This window comes from Stegostoma tigrinum, chromosome 19 (assembly GCF_030684315.1).
Source record: "Stegostoma tigrinum isolate sSteTig4 chromosome 19, sSteTig4.hap1, whole genome shotgun sequence".
NCBI lineage: Eukaryota > Metazoa > Chordata > Chondrichthyes > Orectolobiformes > Stegostomatidae > Stegostoma > Stegostoma tigrinum.
In genome coordinates, this window is record NC_081372.1 from 269395 (window position 1) to 289712 (window position 20318).

At 41.5% G+C, this 20318-nt stretch overlaps 1 protein-coding gene across 1 annotated transcript in view; it reads right to left on the bottom strand.

Annotated features, from left to right (window-relative positions):
- fer1l4 (fer-1 like family member 4) overlaps positions 1-20318 on the bottom strand; it is a 253912-nt gene that overhangs the window by 44051 nt on the left and 189543 nt on the right. Inside the window, exons 35-38 of the mRNA XM_059652665.1 lie at positions 20017-20127; positions 14669-14796; positions 13496-13666; positions 5673-5827 (exon numbers count right to left, since the gene is read on the bottom strand). Coding sequence (XP_059508648.1) covers positions 5673-5827; positions 13496-13666; positions 14669-14796; positions 20017-20127 — 565 coding nt within the window. The remainder of the gene's footprint in view (positions 1-5672; positions 5828-13495; positions 13667-14668; positions 14797-20016; positions 20128-20318) is intronic.

Genomic DNA, 20318 nt, shown 5'->3' on the forward strand with positions numbered 1-20318 from the left:
TTAACTGCCATATAGTCAAACAGAACCAGGCTGTCGTACGGGAGATCCCTGGCATGATCTTGCTCGAAATCAGTCTACTGCTTTAGCTACAGGTGAGCACAATGATTCCTCAGAGGAGTACAGCAAGTGCCAAGTCAGTGGCATCACAGGTGGCTCATTTGTATAAGATGAAGACGGAGGAGAACAGGGCAGAATACAAGTAGCCACTGGAGTTTGCTTATTTAGGAGAACAGACAGGCGTCTGCGCAGCTGTAAAGGTAACTCCAGGATGATATATTCACTCCTTCATGTTGGGCTCAAGCATATTACATCAGCTGCAGGACATTGTTCTGGGGAAGGGTTGACAGCCAGAGGTCATGATCCACGTTGGCGCCAATGCCTTAGGCACAAAGTGGGGTGGGATCCTGAAAGCAAATTTCAGGGAGTTGGTAAGGACGTTGAAAGGCAAGACCACCAAAGCAGTAATCTGAGGATTACTTCCAAGCCAATATACTAGAGCTATTGGCATCAACTTTAGAGCAAATGGAACCAATACAGGACAAATAGGCTGCCCCTTAGCAGGACTAAGATCCTCTCAAGGATATCTGCTTCCGCAAGGGAGGAGGGGTTTAAATGTGATTGGCAGATATATGGGACTCTGACAGGGAGCTCACATTCAAAAAGAGAAAGACCGATAAAAAGGAAATAGAACTTTATTTAAAATTTTACTCAAAGGATGTGGATATCACTGGCGAAGCCCAGCAGTTATTGCCTGTCCCTGTTTGAATGCAACAGAATTAATCATGAAACTAGGTTCTTAAATCTGGGCAAAAGAAACTAAGAGGCAAGTTGCCTATGAAAGATTTGAGAACAGACAAATAATGGCTAGTGTGTGAAGAAGTACTACCAGGTCTATAACAGATATACATTCCTCGGAAATACAGACAACCAAAAGCCCATGAGAAGGTGGTGGTGAGCTGTCTTCTTGAACGACTGCAGTCCAGATGCAGTAGGTAGACCTACAATGCCACGCGGGTGGAAATTCCAGAATTTTGACCCAATGGCACTAAAGGAACTGTGATATGTTTCCATGTCAGGATAATGTGTGATTTGGAGGGGAATTTGCAGGTGGTGGTATTCCTATGTATCTGCTGCCCTTGTCCTTCTAGGTGGAAGTAGTCATGGGTTTAGGAGACACTGAATAAAGAACCTTTGTGAATTTCTGCAGTGCATTTTGTAGGTGGTACACACTGTTGCTAATGAGCATTGGTGATGGAGGGAGTGCATGCTTATGCACAAGTAGACAAATCAATGGCAAACATCAAACTGAATCAAAATGATGGAAAATGTGAAAAGAGTCGAATTAAAGGAACTCCAATTAAATAAACCTAACATTTTTAAAAAATTGATGGTTTGAATGCACACATTGAGATAAATGGATATGTTCAAATTGACAATACAGAGAGATCACTACAAGGTGACTGGGATTGGAAACTGAATGTCCAGGGATATATTTAGGAAGGAAGGCAAAAAGGAAAAGGAGGTGGGACCGTGCTGATAATCAAAAAGGACACCATTTTCTTAGGAAGACCGGACTTCAATTGAATGATCAAGATATATAATCAGTTTAGGCAGAGCTAAAAAAGGGGTAGCAAATTTTCTTGGGCATTGTTTAGAAAATACCAAACTATAGTAGTAATGCTGTATGAATGGGTGACTTCAATTTCCATATAGGTTGATGCATTAATTCTTGAATGTGGACAAGATGGTACAGAATGTTGAGGGGCTACATAGTGATTGAGCTATTTTGGATTCAGTGAGATAGGGCTAATCAATAACGTTGCAACATTTGTGAAAATTGACCATAATACGATGGAATTTTACCTGATGTTTGAATGCAACAGAATTAATCACAAAACTAGGTTCTTAAATCTGGGCGAAAGAAACTAAGAGGCAAGTTGCCTGTGAAAAATTTGAGGACAGACAACTAATGGCTAGTGTGTGAAGAAATACTGCCAGTTTTATAACAGATATATATTCCTCTGAAATACAGTCAACCAAAAGGTAAGATGAATTAACTGCAAATAGTGAAAGCAGTTAAAGTAAATGAAGTGGCTTATAAAAATGCTAGAAATAGTGGTAGGCCTGAGGCTTGGGAGCAATTTAGAACCTATCAACGCATCAATAAGAAACTGATAAAGAAAAGGAAAATAGAATACGAATGCAAGCTAGCGAGAAACATAAAACAGAAGATTTTACAGGACTCATTTATATTGAAGCGAAAAGGTTAGGAAGGATAAATGTGGGGGCATTGCAGGTGGGACAGGCGAAGTTATAGTGAAATACAGGGAAATAATAGAGAAATTAAACAGCTACTTTGTGTCTGTTTTCTCCCAGCAATCTCCCAAAAATATCAGGTAACCAAAAGACTTGTATAATGAAAGGGCTAAAAAAAATGTTTATTAGTGAAGAGATAATACTTAAAAATTAACTGGATTGAGTGTAGATAATTCTCCTGGATCAGATAAGATTCATCCCAGAAACAGAGGCAGCAGATGTGACAATTTTTTTTTGTAATTTTATAGATTTTGGAAAGGTTCTTACCAGCTGGAAAGTAGCAGAAGTAGGCCCACTTTTAAGAAGGGATAAAGAAAGTATATGGAGAATTGTTGAATGAACACAGCAGGCCAGGCAGCATCAGAGGAGCAGGAGAGCTGACGTTTCGGGTCTGGGCCCTTTCTCAGAGCTGTCTCTCACATTTCCCGCAACTCACCCCTCCCCGCAACAACAACTAAAACAGAAACCCCTTGTCCTCACCTACGACCCCGCCAACCACCAGATCCAATGCATCATCCTTCGGTACCTCCACCATTTGCAACCCAACCCCACCACCAAATATAATTTTCCCTCACCACCCTTTGCTGCTTTCCGGAGGGACCATGCTCTCCGTGACTCCCTTGGCCACTCCACACTCCCTGCCAGCCCCACCAACCCTGGCACTTTTCCCTGCAACCGCAGGAAGTGTTACACCTCCTCCCTCACCCCCATCCCAGGCCCCAAGATGACTTTCCACATCAAGCAGATGTTCACCCGCACATCTGCCAATGTGGTATACTGTATCCGCTGTACCCCTTGTGGCCTCCTCTACATCGGGGGAAACCAAGCGGAGGCTTGGGGGCCGCTTTGTGGAACACCTACACTTGGTTCATGACAAACAACTGCACCTCCCCGTTACGAACCATTTCAACTCCCCCTCCCACTCCTTGGACGACATGTCCCCTCGCAGTGCCACAATGATGCCATCTGAAGGTTGCAGGAGCAGCACCTCATATTCCGCTTGGGAACCCTCCAGCCCAATGGTATCAATGTGGACTTCACAAGCTTCAAAATCTCCCCTCCCGTTACCTTATCCCAAAACCAGCCCAGCTCATCCCCGCCTCCCTAACCTGTCCTTCCTCCCACCTATTCCCTCTTCCCACCTCAAGCCCCACCCCATCTCCTACTTACTAACCTCATCCCGCCCCCCCTTGACCTGTCCATCCTCCCTGGACTGACCAACCCCCATCCTAACTGCCCACCTACACTCACCTTTACTGGCTCCATTCCCGACTCCTTGACGTGTCCGTCTCCTCTCCACCTATCTGCTCCTTTATCCACTTTCCATCATTGCCTCCTCCCCTTCTCCCTATTTCTTTGAGTCCCCTTCCCCTCCCCCATTTCTGAAGAAGGGTCTAGGCCCGAAACGTCAGCTTTCCTGCTGCTCTGATGCTGCTTGGCCTGCTGTGTTCATCCAGCTCTACACCTTGTTATCTCAGATTCTCCAGCATCGGCAGTTCCCGCTATCTCTGGAGAATTGTTGATGTGTTAGCTTGAAACCATTAGTAGGAAAATTGTTAGAATCTATTTTGAGGATGAGATAACCGAACATTCAGGAACGAATAGTTAAAATTGGGCAGAGTCAACATGGATATATGAAAAACAAATCATTTTTAAAAGACTTCTTTGAATTTTTTGATGATGTTATTAGTAGCATAGACAAGGGAGAACCAGAGGTGTACTTGGATTTTTAGAAGCCTTTTGATAAGGACTCAAACAGGCAATTAGGAAACAAAATGAGAGCACATGTGTGGGGGGAGGGAATGAACTGATTAAGAGACAGCAAGTGGGAAGCATTGATGGAAGGTGGAATTTATGCAGATAGTTGAGATTCAATGGGCTGAAGGGCTTCCTTTGTACTGTATGACTATGACTATCAGTCGTAGTTGCTGTCAGTTGCAGTAGCTCACCAAGTCGTGGTAAAATGACAACTGTGAGGACACTCTGGTGAGGCACTGGGCTTGATGCTAGGGATTCTAATTATCCCTCACGACAAAGCTGGGTTGAGAACCTATGAAGTCTCAAATACCGGAATTATAAAAAGGGATTTGGATGGATACCCTCTCATACGCTGTGGAAAGACAGGGGATGTTGATAGACCACTTTTACTTAATACAAACAAGCAAGTTATACCGTTGTGCCCCTAGCCTGTCATCCATGAATTTGGCTCCTCTCATATCTAGTTGTGATCCAAATTGCAATCACCTTGATATACCTCAGGATACTGCCAGATAGGATGGCATGCTGGGAAAGACAGATATCCTAAAAGATTGGCATGCTTACTATGAAGAATACTGTATGTGCACACAGAGACTTTAAGGTAGATGGAACTCCTGGGGTTGGCATTATTATCACTCTCTATTTGTTCTGATTACTTAACGTTGTCTATGGACTACAATCCTGAATTGTTTGTCGCAACAGGAGTTCTTTTTTCTTGTACTTATTATAATGTGATAAACTCAACCAATGTACATAATGGCTCTCCTGACAGCAAACATAACCAACTTTTATAATTAGATTCAAACTTCATTCGCATAAGCTTTTTTCCCTGCTAGATGAAAGTAATGATGGGTTTGGATGGCAGTTGGTATGCATTCTAAGAAGATTTGAGTACACAATTAAAGATGTGTCGTTGCAGTTATATTTCGCCTTGCTGAAACCTCAGTTGGAATACTTCTACAATTATGATCTCATCTAAGGAAGGATGCATAATGTCAGAGAGGGAGTGCAATTCAGGCTCTCCAGATCAAACCCTGAAATACTTGGGATTGTTTTTTGAGGACAGATTGAGGAAACCGGATCTGTAACCCCTACAGTATCAAAGAATGAGAAATGATCTAATTGCAGCATATAACATTTTTCCCAGCTAGTAATTCTAAAAACAGGGGACAAAGTCTCAGGATAAAAGGCGGGTTATTTAATATTGAGAATCTTTATAATTGTCCACCTATAAACACTATGGGATATGGGGCAAAGAGTCAGGAGGAAGAATTTCAATTTGATTTAATTGAATAGCTGGATGGTCTTGATGAACTGTGTGGTCTATTTCTATTCCTGTGTTCCTAAATCTCCTCTGCACTTGTTGGTTCTAACAGTGTTCTGAAAATATTTGTGTTTTCCGAGTGTATTTGAAAAAAATATTGGTGTTTTCCGAGTGTATTTGAAAAAAGATTGTACTACATGTTTCCCAAATTGTTTTTAGATGCTCATATTAGACCACTGCTATCAGGCTGGTGGAATATCTCCTGCTTTCCATTCGTTCCCTACCATTTCAATTTCACGGAAATGTTTTAAAAAGTCAAAGCAGCAATACTTACCCATTGGTTGTGTGTCACTGGGAATCTTGAATATTTTATTGTTCACTTTCACTTCCCCAGACCTGTATTCAGGTTCTGATAGTTGTAAATCTTTACACAGTTTTGTTAAGATCTGGGAAGGCTTCAAGCAGTCACGCCATGCATTGTAACCTTGTCTACAAATCAAGCAGGACAGAATACAATCAAACCAGATAGGTGAGGAAACTGCTTGCATTACCTTTTTAAAAAAATCATTTCTGACATGTGGGCATCCCTGACTAGGCCAGCATTTATGCCCATCTCTAACTCCCCATGATAGTTAAAAATCAACCATATAGTTGTAAGTCTGCAGACATGTGTAGGACAGACCAGGTAAGGACTCTAGTTTCTTGGTCACCATTCAGCTAATTCTTTATTGAAAAAGAACTTCATCATCTGCCGTGGCAGGATTTGAAACCATATCCCCAGAACATTAACTTAGGAATCTAACTACTCCAGTGACATTACCAATACATCATCGCCTCCTGAAGCCACCTTAACTTAACAGGTTGAAGATCCCTATTAATTGCATAACAACCATAAGTGTCTGAAGTGGGATCACTATAGGTCAACATGGCTAGTCAGGTTTAGTTTGAATAAAAATCATTTTCATTTGGTTTTGCAAGATAAAGAAAGCCATTTCTTGCAACAAACACAGAGAATGCTGGAGAAACTCAGCAGTTCTGACAACATCTATGGAGAAACAGAATTAACGTTTCTGATCCAGTTTGACTCTTCCTCAGAGTTCTCTGTCTTTATTTCAGATTTCCAGCATTCACAATATTTTGTTGTAATTTAACATGACTTACAGCAGCCATTTCATATTCTGATTCTTTTCTTTATAAAATCCGCAAGAACTGCAGATGCATTAACAGAGGGATTGAGTTCAAGAGCCATGAAGTTATGCTCCAGCTATACAAAAGCCTGGTTCGGTCACATCTGGAGTATTGTGTCCAGTTCTGATCACCTCATTACAGGAAAGATGTGGAAGCATTGGAAAAGGTGCACAGGAGATTTACCAGGATGTTGCCTGGAATGGAGGGAAGGTCTTACGAGGAAAGGTTGAGAGAGCTACAGCTTTTCTCTTTAGAATGACGAAGGATGAGAGGTGACTTGATAGAGGTGGTCAAAATGATCAGAGGTATAGATAGACTAGACAGCCAGAGACTTTTTCCTAGGGTGGAGGTAGTTACTACGAGGGCGCATAGTTTTAAAGTGAGTGGAGGTAGATATAGAGGAGACGTCAGAGGTAGGTTCTTTACTCAGAGGGTGGTCTGGGCATGGAATGCATTGCCGGAGAGGGTAGTGGAGTCAGCCTCATTTGGGGCATTTAAGTGGCTATTAGATAGGCATATGGATGATGGTATAAGGTAGGGGTGGAGGTTAGATAGACCTTAGGATGAGGATAAAAGTTTGGCACAACATCGTGGGCCGAAAGGTCTGTCCTGTGCTGTACTGTCCTACGTTCTATGCGCTAAATCAGAAACAAAAACACAAATTGCTGGAAAAGATCAACATGTCTGGCAGCGTGCGAGAAGAGAAATCAGAGTTAACGTTCTGGGCCCAGTGAAAGGGCTCTGAGGAAGGGTCACTAGACCCGAAACATTAACTCTGATTTCTCTTCACAGATGGTGCCAGACCTACTCAGCTTTTCCAGAATTTTCTGTTTCTGTTTCTGATTTTTTCCTTTGTGTCTATATAATGAATTCAAATGAAAATCCAGAAAGGAAACAAATAATTGTTATGCCTTGATTAATTTATAATGTAACAGATTATTATTGAAAAGACTCAATAACACCTTACAAATCTAATGTTGCCAAAGACAGAAAAACCAAGAGAATTGAACTCCCTCTAATTTTGATAATTTAAAAATAAGGCTTATGGTTTAATTCAATCAAAAAGGCCAAAACATTTTTATTTTATGGGCTATGGTTTGAAAGTGAGATACAACAGATAGTGCTTTCAAAAAGAGAAAAGGTGCAAGGACTTATCTGTAGCTTTGTAAAAACAAGTGAGACTAACTATTGCTCATGAAACAATATCACTTTTGGGGGTGCTGTGTCCAGATCAGTTGGCACAACCAGGGTATGTTTCGGGCATTTCTGCCCATAAGCAGTCTTTGATTTTTCAGTTGACACAAGTTGTAGTGGGTTCAGGGCAGCACAGCATAGTAACAATCTTCTGATAGGACCAGCTGAGTTTAACACAGGTCGTGTAAGGAGGAATGAGGACAGAAGAAGAAAGAAACCCCACAGGCTTGCATCAACATCTCTCACTCTTTCCCCTTGTCCTTAAAAACTGCCCTCTCCAATTCTATATCGAAAGAGCTGGGGAATCAACATTCAGAGTTTCAGAAAGGAAAATAAAGCTAAAGTCTACAGGAAAAGAAATATGCCTGGATTGAGCCAAGCAATCAGTGATATAATTTGTCTGCTTAGGAATCAGCTTTCCTTTTTATTCACTTGTGGGACATGAGCATTGCTGGCTGACCAGTATTTATTTGGTGTCCCTTGATGGTGGGGGTGAGCTGCCTTCCTGAACCACTGCAGTCCATGTGTCATAAGAAGACCCACAATACCATTAGGGGGACAAGTCCAGGGTTTTGAGCCAGGAACAGCACTATATTTCAAAGTCAGGATGATGAGTGGCTTGGAAGGGAACTTGTAGGTGGCAGTGTTCCCTTGTATCTGCTAACCTTGTCCTTCTAGCCTATTGATGAGGGTAGTGCAGTTGATGTGGTTCATGTGGACTCCAGGAAGGCCTTTGACAAGGTCCCACATAAAAGTTCGTCCAAAAGGTAAGAGTCCTTGGGATCCAAGGCAAATTAGCAAATTGTATCCAAAATTAGCTTACAAATAAGAGGCAAAGGATGATTGTGGAGAGTTGTTTTTGTAATTGGAAGCTTGTGACCAACAGAGTAACACAGGATCAGTGCTAAGACCCTTGCTGTTTCTTATGTACATTAACGACTTGGATATGAATATAGAAAGTTTAATTAGTAAGTTTGCAGATGACATGAAAATTCGTGAGATTGTTGACAGCGAGGAGAATTGTCTCAAACTATGGTCCGAAATTGATCAGCTGGTAAAATGGACAGAGCAATATCGGATTGAACTTAATCGCAGTAAGTGGGAGGTGATGCATTTTGGGAGGTCTAATAAGGGGACGACATACACAATGAATGGTAGGTCCCTGGGGAGTACTGAGGGACAAGAAGATAGATCCATGAAAATGTCTGCGCAGTTAGACAGGGTGGTGAAGAAGGCACTTGGATGCTTGACTTCATTAGCCAGGGTATACAATATAGGCGCAAGGAAGTCTTATTACAACTTTATAAAGCCCTGGTTATGTAACAGATTAAATAATGTGTGCAGTCTAGTTGTCACACTATCAGAAGGATGTGATTGTACTGGAAAGTGCGGAGGAAATTCACCAGGCTTGGAATTGAAAGTCTCAGTTATGAGAAGAGACTGCATAGTGAGGTTTGTTTTCCTTGAGCCAGAGGAGGCCGGGGTTGGGGATCTCATTGAGGTATACAAAATTATGATTGGCACAGACAGATAGACTGTGAGAACTCTCCCCAGTGGAAGATGTGTCTAAGACCAGATGGCACAATTTTATGGTGAGGAGTAAGTGATTTACAGGAGATCTGAGACATTTTTCACTCAGCAGGTGGTACAAATATGGAACATGCTGTCTGAGAGGGCGGTGGGGGCAGATGCTCTCACAACATTTAAGAAACATTTGAATGAGCATTTAAAATGCCCGGGCATATTGGGCTGTGGACCAAATGCAGGTAAAGAGGTTTGGTGTTCATTGGTCAGCATAGATTTGGTGGACTAAAGGGTGTGTTTCTATGCTGTATGATTCTATGACTCTAAAGTATGATCATCACCAATAACATTGAGGCATTATCAAAGAAAGCAAAAGGAATGTGGAACCATTCCATCTCATTTTGTGATTTTGGATTGACGATACAGTACCGTGTTCCTATGATTATTATAGCTTCCACTTCACTGATACTTGTCTTTGTTTGTTCCTCGTGTCTACGTGTGTCTTTGTATATGTCCATGTTTATGTGTGTATTAATGAATGTTAAATTACATTTATTAGAAATCTGGCATCTTTTACCGTTCTTCTTAAAATTAAGAGTTGTTATAAATAAAACTATATTTTCTTGGCAATTAAAAAATAATGTGCATATTCTTTTAACCTGAGTTTGGTAGGATTGGGCAATTCACTGATTTAATTAAAAGTTTGTACTTGTGACAATGCTGGGAATAGTGTGTTTGATTTCCAGTGCACCATTCCTTCCCAGTAATGACAAAGTTTGATGGCACTTCGGCTGGAATTTTGAAACATAAACTGTGTAAGATTGTTTTTGGATAGGAGTAAGTGATTAAGGATAAAGGATAAACACCAGATTTTATACTTGAAAGAATATAAATAAGATGGCACAAGGGGCTTCAAAAGCCTTTCTGCAGCGGAAGAGCTACCAAAATTAATGTGCAAGGGATCCGAAAGCTAAGTTCTGAACTGGTGAGTAAATTAGAAGTGGAATAGCCTCCAAGCTAAAAAGGAGAAATAATTGAAAGGCAAGTACAGTATTTGGTTTTATAGGGTTACAAGAGAGATCAGGTACTCTGAACATTGAGACATTGGAATCAGTTCATACTGTTTTAGTTAAAGCTGCTTGAGCGTGATAAAAGAATATGGACATACATGGAATAGTGTAGGTTAGATGGGCTTGAGATCGGTATGACAGGTCGGCACAACATCAAGGGCCGAAGGGCCTCTACTGTGCTGTAATGTTCTATGTTCTATATTCTATAAAATGAGAAAATAGAACATAGAACAGTACAGCACAGTACAGGCCCTTTGGCCCACAATGTTGCGCCAATCTATTATCCTACTAAGGTCAAACTAACCTGCATACCCTACATTTTACTATCCTCCATGTGGCTGTCCAAGAGTCGCTTAGAAGTCCCCAAAGTATCTGACTCCACTATTACTGCCGACAGTGCATTCTATGCACCCACCACTCTCTGTGTGAAGAACCTACCTCTGACATCTCCCCAATACCTTGCCCCAATCACCTTAAAACTATGCACTCTCATAACAGTCATTTCTGCCCTGGGAAAAAGTCTCTGACTATCCACTCTTTCTATGTCTCTCAGCAACTTGTACACCTCTATGAAGTAACCTCTCCTCCTCCTTCACTCCAATGAGAAAAGCCCTAGCTCCCTCAACCTTTCCTCATAAGACCTGCACCACCACCCCCACTGTCCAGGCAGCATCCTGGTAAATCTCCTCTGCACCCTCTCTAAAGCTTCCACATCCTTCCTATAATGAGGTGACCAGAACTGAGCACAATATTCCAAGTGTGACCTAACCAGGGTTTTATAGAGCTGCAGCATTACCTCGCGGCTCTTAAACTCCATTCCCCTGTCAATGAAAGCCAAAACACCACACGCCTTCTTTACAACTCTATCAACTTGGGCAGCAACTTTGAGGGATCTGTGGATGTAGACCCAAAGATCCCTCTGTTCCTCCACATTGCTGAGAATCCTGCCATTAACCCTGTATTTTGCATTCAAATTCAATCTTCCAAAATGAATCTCTTCACACTTTTCTGTGTTAAGTTCCATCTGCCACTTCTTTGCCCAGCTCTGCATCCTGTCAATGGCAACCTACAACAACCCTCCACGCTGTCCACAACTCCACCAACTTTCATGTCATCGGCAAACTTACTAATCCACCCTTCCAGTTCCTCATCCAAGTCATTGATAAATATCACAAACAGCAGAGGTCCCAGAACAGATCCCTGCATAACACAACTGGTCACCGAGCTCCAGGCTAGCTACTTTGCATCTACTACCACCCTCTGACCTCTATTGGACAGCCTGTTTTGTATCCAGACAGCCAAAATTCCCCGAATCCCATGCCTCCTTACTTTCTGAATGAACTTACCATGGTGAACCTTATCAAATGCCTTGCTAAAATCCATATACACCACATCCACTGCTCTGCCTTCATTGCTGCGTTTTGTCACATCCTCAAAGAATTCCATAAGGCTTGTGAGGCATGACCTGCCCCTCTCAAAGCCATACTGACTGTTTCTAATCAAACTGCGCTTTTCCAAATAATCATAAATACTATCTCTCAGAATCCTTTCCAATAATTTGCTCACCACAGAAGAAATACTGACTAGTCTGTAATTCCAGGATTATCCCTATTCCCTTTCTTGAACAAGGGAATGACATTTTCTACCCTCCAGTCATTTGGTACTATTCCAGTGGACAGTGAGGACACAAAGATTGATGCCAAAGGGGCAGCAATCTCTTCCCTCACTTGCCTTAGAACCTTGGGTATATCCCATCTGGCCCAGGGGACTTATCTATCCTATGTTTTTTTCAAAATCAATCTGTTTGAGCATATTTGCCTGTTTCATGTTGTCCTCACAAATGTCAAGGTCCCTCTGGTGAATACTGAAGCAAAAATGAAGAAGGTAGAGGTAGCAGGGAAAGACTCGGACAGTGAATTGAAATTAGAATGATAGAAACAGAAATGAAAAGGCTGAAAATTTCAGCATTCTCTCCATCAAGTCCCCTTAGGGTCTTTATATGTTTCAGTAAGATCACCTATCATTCCTCTAAATTTCAACAGATATCAGTCCAACCTGCTCAATCAGTCCTCACAAGATAATACCCCTCATGCAGAATTAGTTGAGTGAACTTTCTCTGAACAATTTTTAAGGCAAATACATTATTGTATTTTTCAAATAAGGAGACTAAAACTGTATAAAGTACTTCAGATGTGTTCTCACCAACACTCTGTACAACTGTAGCAAAACTTCCAATTTATACATTTGATTTTCGATTCTGATCTCTCTCTGCAGCTACTCTGTAGCTGTAACACTAGATTCTGCACCTTGTTCTGCTACCCTGATGTACTTTGTATGGTGCACGCAAAATGACACTTTTACTATATTTTGGTACATGTGACAGCAATAAATCAATTGGTCCTTTGCAACAAATAACAACACTTCATTAGCCTTTTTAATCACTTGTTGTACCTGCAATAGTTACTTTGTGATTCATGAACCTGGGTCTGTTTGTACCTCAGAATTCTGCAATCTCTCTCTCTCTCTCTATTCAATAATATACTTTTTTTAACTCAACTGTCAAAGTGGACAAGTTTACATTCTCTCATTTTATTCCATCTGTCAAATATTTTCCTGTATCTTTATCCTATCTGTATCTATTTGCAGATTCTTTCAATCCCCTGGATAACTTACAATCATAGGAAAATGGTTGTAGTTGTTGCAAGTCAGTCATCTAAGTGTGTGTATGACAGAGGGTGTGTGTGTGTGTGTGTGTGTGTGTGCGTGTAAGGGGGGGACTTTCTTATAAGGAAAGGTTGTGAAATTTGAGCTTGTACTCATTGGAGTTTAGAAAAATGAGGGGAGACCTTACAAAACATATAAGATTCTTATGGGGCTTGACAGGATAGATGTGGAGAGATTATGTTCCCTTGACAAACACTGTGGGGCCAGAGGGCATAATCTCAGTACAAGGGGTTGCCCATTTAAGACAGAGATGAGGAGAAATTTCTTCAGTGGAATTCTTTCTGACAGTGGGGTACAGATGCTGGGTCATTAAGTATTTTTAAGGCTGACTTGGACAGATTTTTAATCAGGAAGAGAATCAAGGGTTATGAGGATGAGGCAGGAAAGTGGAGCTAAGGATTGTCAGATCAGACATGATCTCATTGAACTGTGAAGATTGACCTCAAAGGGTGCTTACACCTCATACTGCGTTGGCAATCCACACTGAGCTCGATGTTTACTGTAGTATCGATTCTCTAGATCTAGCTTAGTTTCACCAATCAAATCATCTGTTCCAACCATATCGTGATCAAATATCGAAACAGTGAGCTCTGTCTCCATCGGGAATGCAACAGTCATTTCAAAAACTCTGAGAAAATTAAACAAGAAAATGTTTATTAATAAAGGAATTGAAGATTTTCATACACTTTATAACTAAGGAATTAAAATATTTGCAAGGTTAAAGTATTTGCAATTACTTGTATTGAACAGGCAGGTGTGCTCAGTTGAAACCAGAATAGACTCCAAAAGCTGGAGCCACAGCGCGAAGCTGGAGGAACGCAGCAGGTCAGGCAGTATCAGAGGAGCAGGAAAGCTGACATTTCAGGTCGGGGGCTTGTGTGTTCAAACTAACCTGTTGGACTATACCTGGTGTCGTGTGATTGCTGACCAGGTTGATTGGGAAAATAACTTCTACTAATATCTTAGGGCTCACTAAAATTATCTCCATTATTCTCTTTAAAATGCAATCTACTTTACTTTCATTCAGTGGTACTAAATGGAGTGTTTACAATTTGAGATTCATAAAAATGTCATACTGATAAATTGATCATGTAATTTCTTTTGAGCAAACTGCAGTGACCTTTACCTTCTTGGTCATAAACATAGATAGGTTTACCTATGGAGCTGCTTCTGGAGAGATCGAAATACTCAATTACTAAACTCACATAACAAAAACTTTGACAATCTACAGAACAGCTCATTTCCTCTTGGACAGCAAGTGACAGACTTGTACATTAAGCACATTAATGGGCTGACGGGGTTGCCTGAAGGAAATGTCAGATTATTCTGAACAGAGTAGCATTGCCAACCAATATCAGTGATTAATCCTTTCAAGTCATTTATTTTCCCAAATGCTTTGTTCCTAATCAGTCTGTTTTCATTTACCTGTAGTTTGTGCATTTTTCTATTTTCATGTAGTCTTTTGCAGAAGCCATTTTTAGGCCCTTTCCTTAAGCAAGTTATTAGTATGGTAAGAAATTCTGTGCAGAGAAACTGAATAACTTATGAATAAAACAACTTTTTTCTGATCCAGTTTCCAGAAGTTTACTGTATTAGCTTTGAAAATGACAGATTTGCATTAGATACTCACTCTCCAAAGACAGGGTTTAGTTGTTTGGGGACGTACCGCTCCTTACTGTCCTGGACTTGTTCACCAACTTTAACAACTATGTATGGATCGGATTTTCCATTTAAATCAGTGGGAGCAAGATTAGTTGCCTTCAAAGAAAAGAGTTGTTAATTTGGAAAATCACAGAAGTTTAGCAAAAATATTCATAGGATTTTGTTTTTTAAATTCTGTGCCCAGGAGTAGAGTATGACCCTACCTGAGATTTTGGAAAATAGACATGAGGGTGAGGTAGCCATATCAACATCCTAAACATAACTCCAGGATTCCTGGGAAATTCCTTTGAGATTACAGCTTGAAGATGTAATGACAAGGACAGAATCACACTTAAGCCTACTGCCTTTTTCAAGGGTCACTCATCACCCAGATATAGAAATGTTGGTGATTAGACTTTATACCAGGATGACAGTCCAGTTCAAACAGAATATTGGAAAGGCTCAAGGCTTCATGAGATGCTTAGGCAACCATTCTTGTTTCCGTCCTTCCAACAAGAATCTTCTTCTTGATTCAGATCCCTCAAGCTGTTGATCTAGACCAGGCAAGAGAAGTTAACCATTCTCCAAGTTTATCAGACCCTAGCTCCAGCATTAGACCCTGCCAGGAACTGAGATTGCCATTGAGGGAAAAAATGACCTAAAGGAACAAATTAAAAGATTCCAGATTCCTGCTGTTCTGTGGTTGCCAGAAGGATCCCAGAAAATAATGGGTTGGATTTTCTGAGGAGTGGCAAGCTCACAGATTAACAGTCCATCCTTCTTTTTGACAAAAAGGGAGAACACCACATTTAGTTGTAAATGGTAACAGAACAGTTTGAGGAAAAGACAGTCTAGTTTGCAGCCAAGATCATGAGTCTCAGATGGTCTGTTTTCTCCTGGGTGTAATACTTCAGTACGTAATGGATTGGCTGGATAAAACTTTGGAAAGGGAAGGTTAGGGTTAGGGTTAGGGTTAGGTAGTTAACTATTGGTAGCTGTTCATGTGGGAATCAACGACACAAAGTGGCACAGCTTAGAGGTCTTGCACGGTCAGTTTTAGGTGTTAGGGAATATGTTGAAATGCAGGACTCCCCAGGGCAGTAATCTCAGACATACTACCTGTGCCATGAGCTTCAACATTAAGGCAAAGGGAGATCAGGGAGGTAAGTGCGTGACTTGAGGATACTATGGAAGGGATGGGTTTAGGGTTTTGGGACTTTGGGATCACTTTTGGGAAAGGAGAAAGCTGTTCAGAAGACAAAAACAAAAACAGAAATTTCTGGAAAAACTCAGCAGATCTGGCAGTGTCAGTAGAGAGAAATCAGAGTGAATATTTCGGGTCAAGTGACCTTCTTCAGACATTCAGAAGGGTAAGCTGCTCACATGGCTGTTCTGAGGAAGGGTCACTGATCCCGAAACGTTAACTCTTGTTTTCTCCTTCATAGATGTTGCCACAACTGCTGAGCTTTTCCACCAAATTTGCTTTTGGTCATTGATGGGCAGTTCTCAGATTGAAGACAAGTTGAAAGTGGTGTTCCCCAGGGATCAGTGATGGGACCCTTGCTCTTTCTGATTTATGTAGCAATTTGGAGACGGCTGTTGAGAGCAAAATCTCTAAATTTGCAATAATACTAAGCTAGGAAGAATAGTGAATTGCGAGGATGAGGCTGAGTGACTTCAGAGGGACATTGAGGAATTGGCCAACTGGGCATACACCTGGCGGATGAATTTCAGTGCAGAGAAATAGGAGATAAAGCATTTTGGTAGAAGAAACATGGAGAGACATTACAGGCTCAACAGTACAACTTTGACGGGAATATAGGAGCAGATTGATCTCAGGGTTCACGTGTGTGATTCTCTGAATGTGGCCAAGCAAGTCTGAACAATTATTCAGAAGATTTAAAGGGATCATTGGGTTTATAAATAGAGGCATAAAGTATAAAAGCAAGGGAGTGATGCTACAACTCTTCAAATCATTGGTCAGATCTCATTTGGAGTATTGTGTTCAGTTCTGGGACCTTATTTAAGGAAGAATGCTAAAGTCCTAAAGAAAATGCACAGGAGATTTACTAGAATGAAACCAGGGATGAGGGATTTTAGATACAAGGAAAGATTAGAGAGATTGGGCATATTCTCCTTGGAGCAGAGAAGATTAAGGGGTGATTTTATTGAAGTGTTTAAAATTATGAACAATATTGACAGGGTAGAGAAGAATACTCTATTTCCACCAGTTGGTATATCAGTAACGAAGGATCACAAGTTTAAGATTGACAGCAAGAGAATTAGGAGTGAGATGAGGAGAAACTTGTTTACTTGGAGAGCTGTTTGGATTTGGAATGCGCTGCCTGGGAGAGTGGTGGAGGCGAATTCCATAGGAGGGCTCAAAAGAGCAGGATACATATTTGAAAGTGATAAACTTAGAGGTACTCTGGAGTTAGGGCTGGAGAATGGGACTAGCTGGGTACCTCCTTCAGAAGCACAATTGGCAATGGGCTCTTCTTTTACTGTAAAATTCTATGCTTTTATGATATCTTTCAAGAAATTCCATTCAAGTATTCCTCAAACAATTGGTCTTTTTGATTGCTGTCAGAAGGCCACTTGGTTTGCCTTCCTCTCACAGATATGTGCTATCAGAGAATGGACTGAATGGAAATAATGTTTCAACAATTTGGATTCAACAATTTCCAAGTTCTCTGATCTGTCACAGCACAGGACTGTGAGAGGAAGTCAAACACAGAAATCAGCTGCCATTCTCTGATATTTACAGCTTTGACAGCTGCTATCAAATGGTAAACATATAAGGTGCGAGGGCTCTTGTGGCAAAGTGATAGTGTCCATACCTCTGAGCCACAAGCACTCAGTTCAAGTCCTACCTGTGCCAGAGGTGAGTTATAACATCTCTGAGCAGTTGATTAAAATACCCATAAGGTAAGTGTGAGGTTAGGGTGCTGGCAGGGTAGGACGCCAGATGACTGTGTAAAAAGGTAAAGTCACCACAGACTTATCAGACCACAGGCCTGTTCTCTTAATAGAGAGCGATGACTGGTGGTGGTTTAACCTGAGGGCTACCATGCCTCAGGTGAGGGGTAAAGTTGAGAAGGAGAGTTCATCATGTAACTTTAGTCAGTGTGGGAGTTGAACTAACATTGTTGGCATTATTCTGCATTGCAAACCAGCCATCCAGCCAACTGAGCTAAGTGTCACCCAAGGTGAGTAGGAGATGGTTAAGGAGTCCTGAAAATCTGGTGCTAGCAGGGTAGGTTGTTGGGTGTAAGGTGGAAAAGGGCAGGTACGTGATGGGAGCTCAGGGTGGGTAGAAGCTGTATGGTCTGGACTAATGGATGGGGAGGCCAAAGGGAGATTGAGTCCATAGTGAGACAAGAGGATGGTGAATCTGGAGTGAGGGTAGGTTGGAGAAGGTGCCATCCCATGAGGGGAGAATAGGTGTTGGGTCTGGAGGGGATGATTGGGAGGGGTGATAGCTCCCTTGGGGTGTAAAGGTATGGTCTTAACAAGAGGTAAATATGGGGACAGTTTAATACTAATTCAAGAGTTAAGCTATGTATTCAATAGTCGAACAGGCTAATCGGCCTACAATGCTAACCAACAAACACCAAAGCACACTCATTCCAATTACCCCAACTTGGTCAATAACCTACTGTGCCCGAGCATTTTAAAACCTCATCCAGATGCTCCTTAAATGGTACGACAGTATCTGACTCCACTACTTTCTCAGGCAGGACGTTCCATACTGCAACCACTTCCTGGGTGAAAGTTTTTTTCCTCAGATCCCCTTTAAACCGTTTACTCCTCGCCATAAACGTATGTCCTCTGGTCTCAGAATTTTGTATACCTCATTTAGATCCCCCCTCAGCATCCTCTGCTCCAGGGAAAACAAACCCAGCCTATCCTATAACTGAGACTTTTTATCCCAGGCAACATCCTGGTGAATCTCCTCTGTACCCTTTCCAGTGCAATCACATCTTTCTGATATTGTGGTGACCAAAAATACAAACACTGTTTCATCTGTGGCCTAACCAATGTTTTAAAAAGTTGTCAAAAGGCTTCCCTGCTTCTAGATTTACGCCTCAGCCATTAACCTCATTGGAACCCTCCAAAAACTCTAATTAAAATGGAGATAACACAGTGTGGAGCTGGAGAAACACAGCAGGTCAGGCAGCATCAGAGGAGCAGGAAAGTTGACATTTCATGTTGGGGCCCTTCTTCTGAAGACTCCAGCATTGGCAGTTCTTGCTATCTCTAATTAAAAATGGATATTTTCAGACGGTTTCAAGTGTGGAGGGTTTGTCTAATGGGAAATTCAATTTTCTGGGAATTTCTTAGAGTGTGCTGTGATAGGGAATTCCACAGAGTCCGACACTGGAATAATGGCTATCTGGCTCGCAAAAATTCCAGGCCAAGCTCTAAGGATTATTTCTACATATTGTAGATTTTTCAATGAGATTCCGACTTTCTGTGCCGTGGACGATATTTAATGGAAATGGTGGTAGTTTTACCCACTGGCAAGAGTCTTGTATCTTTACTTTCAGGAAAAGTATACCACTGGACTGTGGTGGGCTTCGCCAGGAATAGAAGTTCCCTGCCAAGAACTGCTGACCACTCAGTCATGTGTTTTTTCATTATTCATTCCCAGGATGTATGCAGCACTGACCCAGCAGCACTGACCCAGCAGCACTTCTTATTGCCCATCCCTAACTGACAGTTAAGAGTAAACCACATTCCTGTGGGTCTGGAGTCACATGTAGGCCAGGCCAGTTAAGGATGGCAGATTTCAGACAGCAGTGTCAATAGCTCCACCCAGGAGGTGATGCCTGCTTTTAGTATGACATTAGCCTGAGGCTTCATATAATTGCCGATCCCAAGACCACAGATGAGGATGGCAGGACAGATTTTATGCTAGGGGTAATGGGGGAAGTAGCAGTAGGAGTTGGAAGGTGTGGCTCAATCAGGCTCTGAGTAGGACTGAATGAGAAGGCCCTTCTCCCAAAAACAAGCAGCTCGAATGAGGTTTCCATCTTGGGTTTCTATGTGGTAAGCTCCCCACTGGCACTGAGATAATACCAGTTGCACAGGTGAGTCACAGACATGAGTATAAACTGTCAAGAGTTCCCACCTACCACTCTCCCACTCAATTAAATTACCCCTGTTACTAAACACACTAAACGGAAGCCTTTAAACTCCACTCTTTCTTAAAGCTTCTTTGGGAAAATAAATACATTCAGAGTTAGATTAAAGAGGCTCCATTTCATTCATTAGTCTAACACATTATATTGTGGCCATGCAAATTTGTAAAATCCAGTGAGAAGTTGTACTCACTTTCACCACATAAACCCTGACAAGAACTTTGATTGGTCTGTTCTTTGGGATACCCTGTAATATCTTAAAATCAGCTTCTGCTTCATCATTTGGGTAGATTCGGAAGGAGCCCTAAACAAAAACAGAAACAAAATTAGATAAATCCAAATATACCCCAACTTGAGCTCCCACCCATCCCTACCAGTCTGATAAACCAAAACCCAAATAGCAAAGCCCCAACCCAAGAAACCCCAGCACTTTTTATTTTCTTCACTTTCTCATGGGTTGGGGCCAGTACAACATTAATGCCCATCCCTAACTGC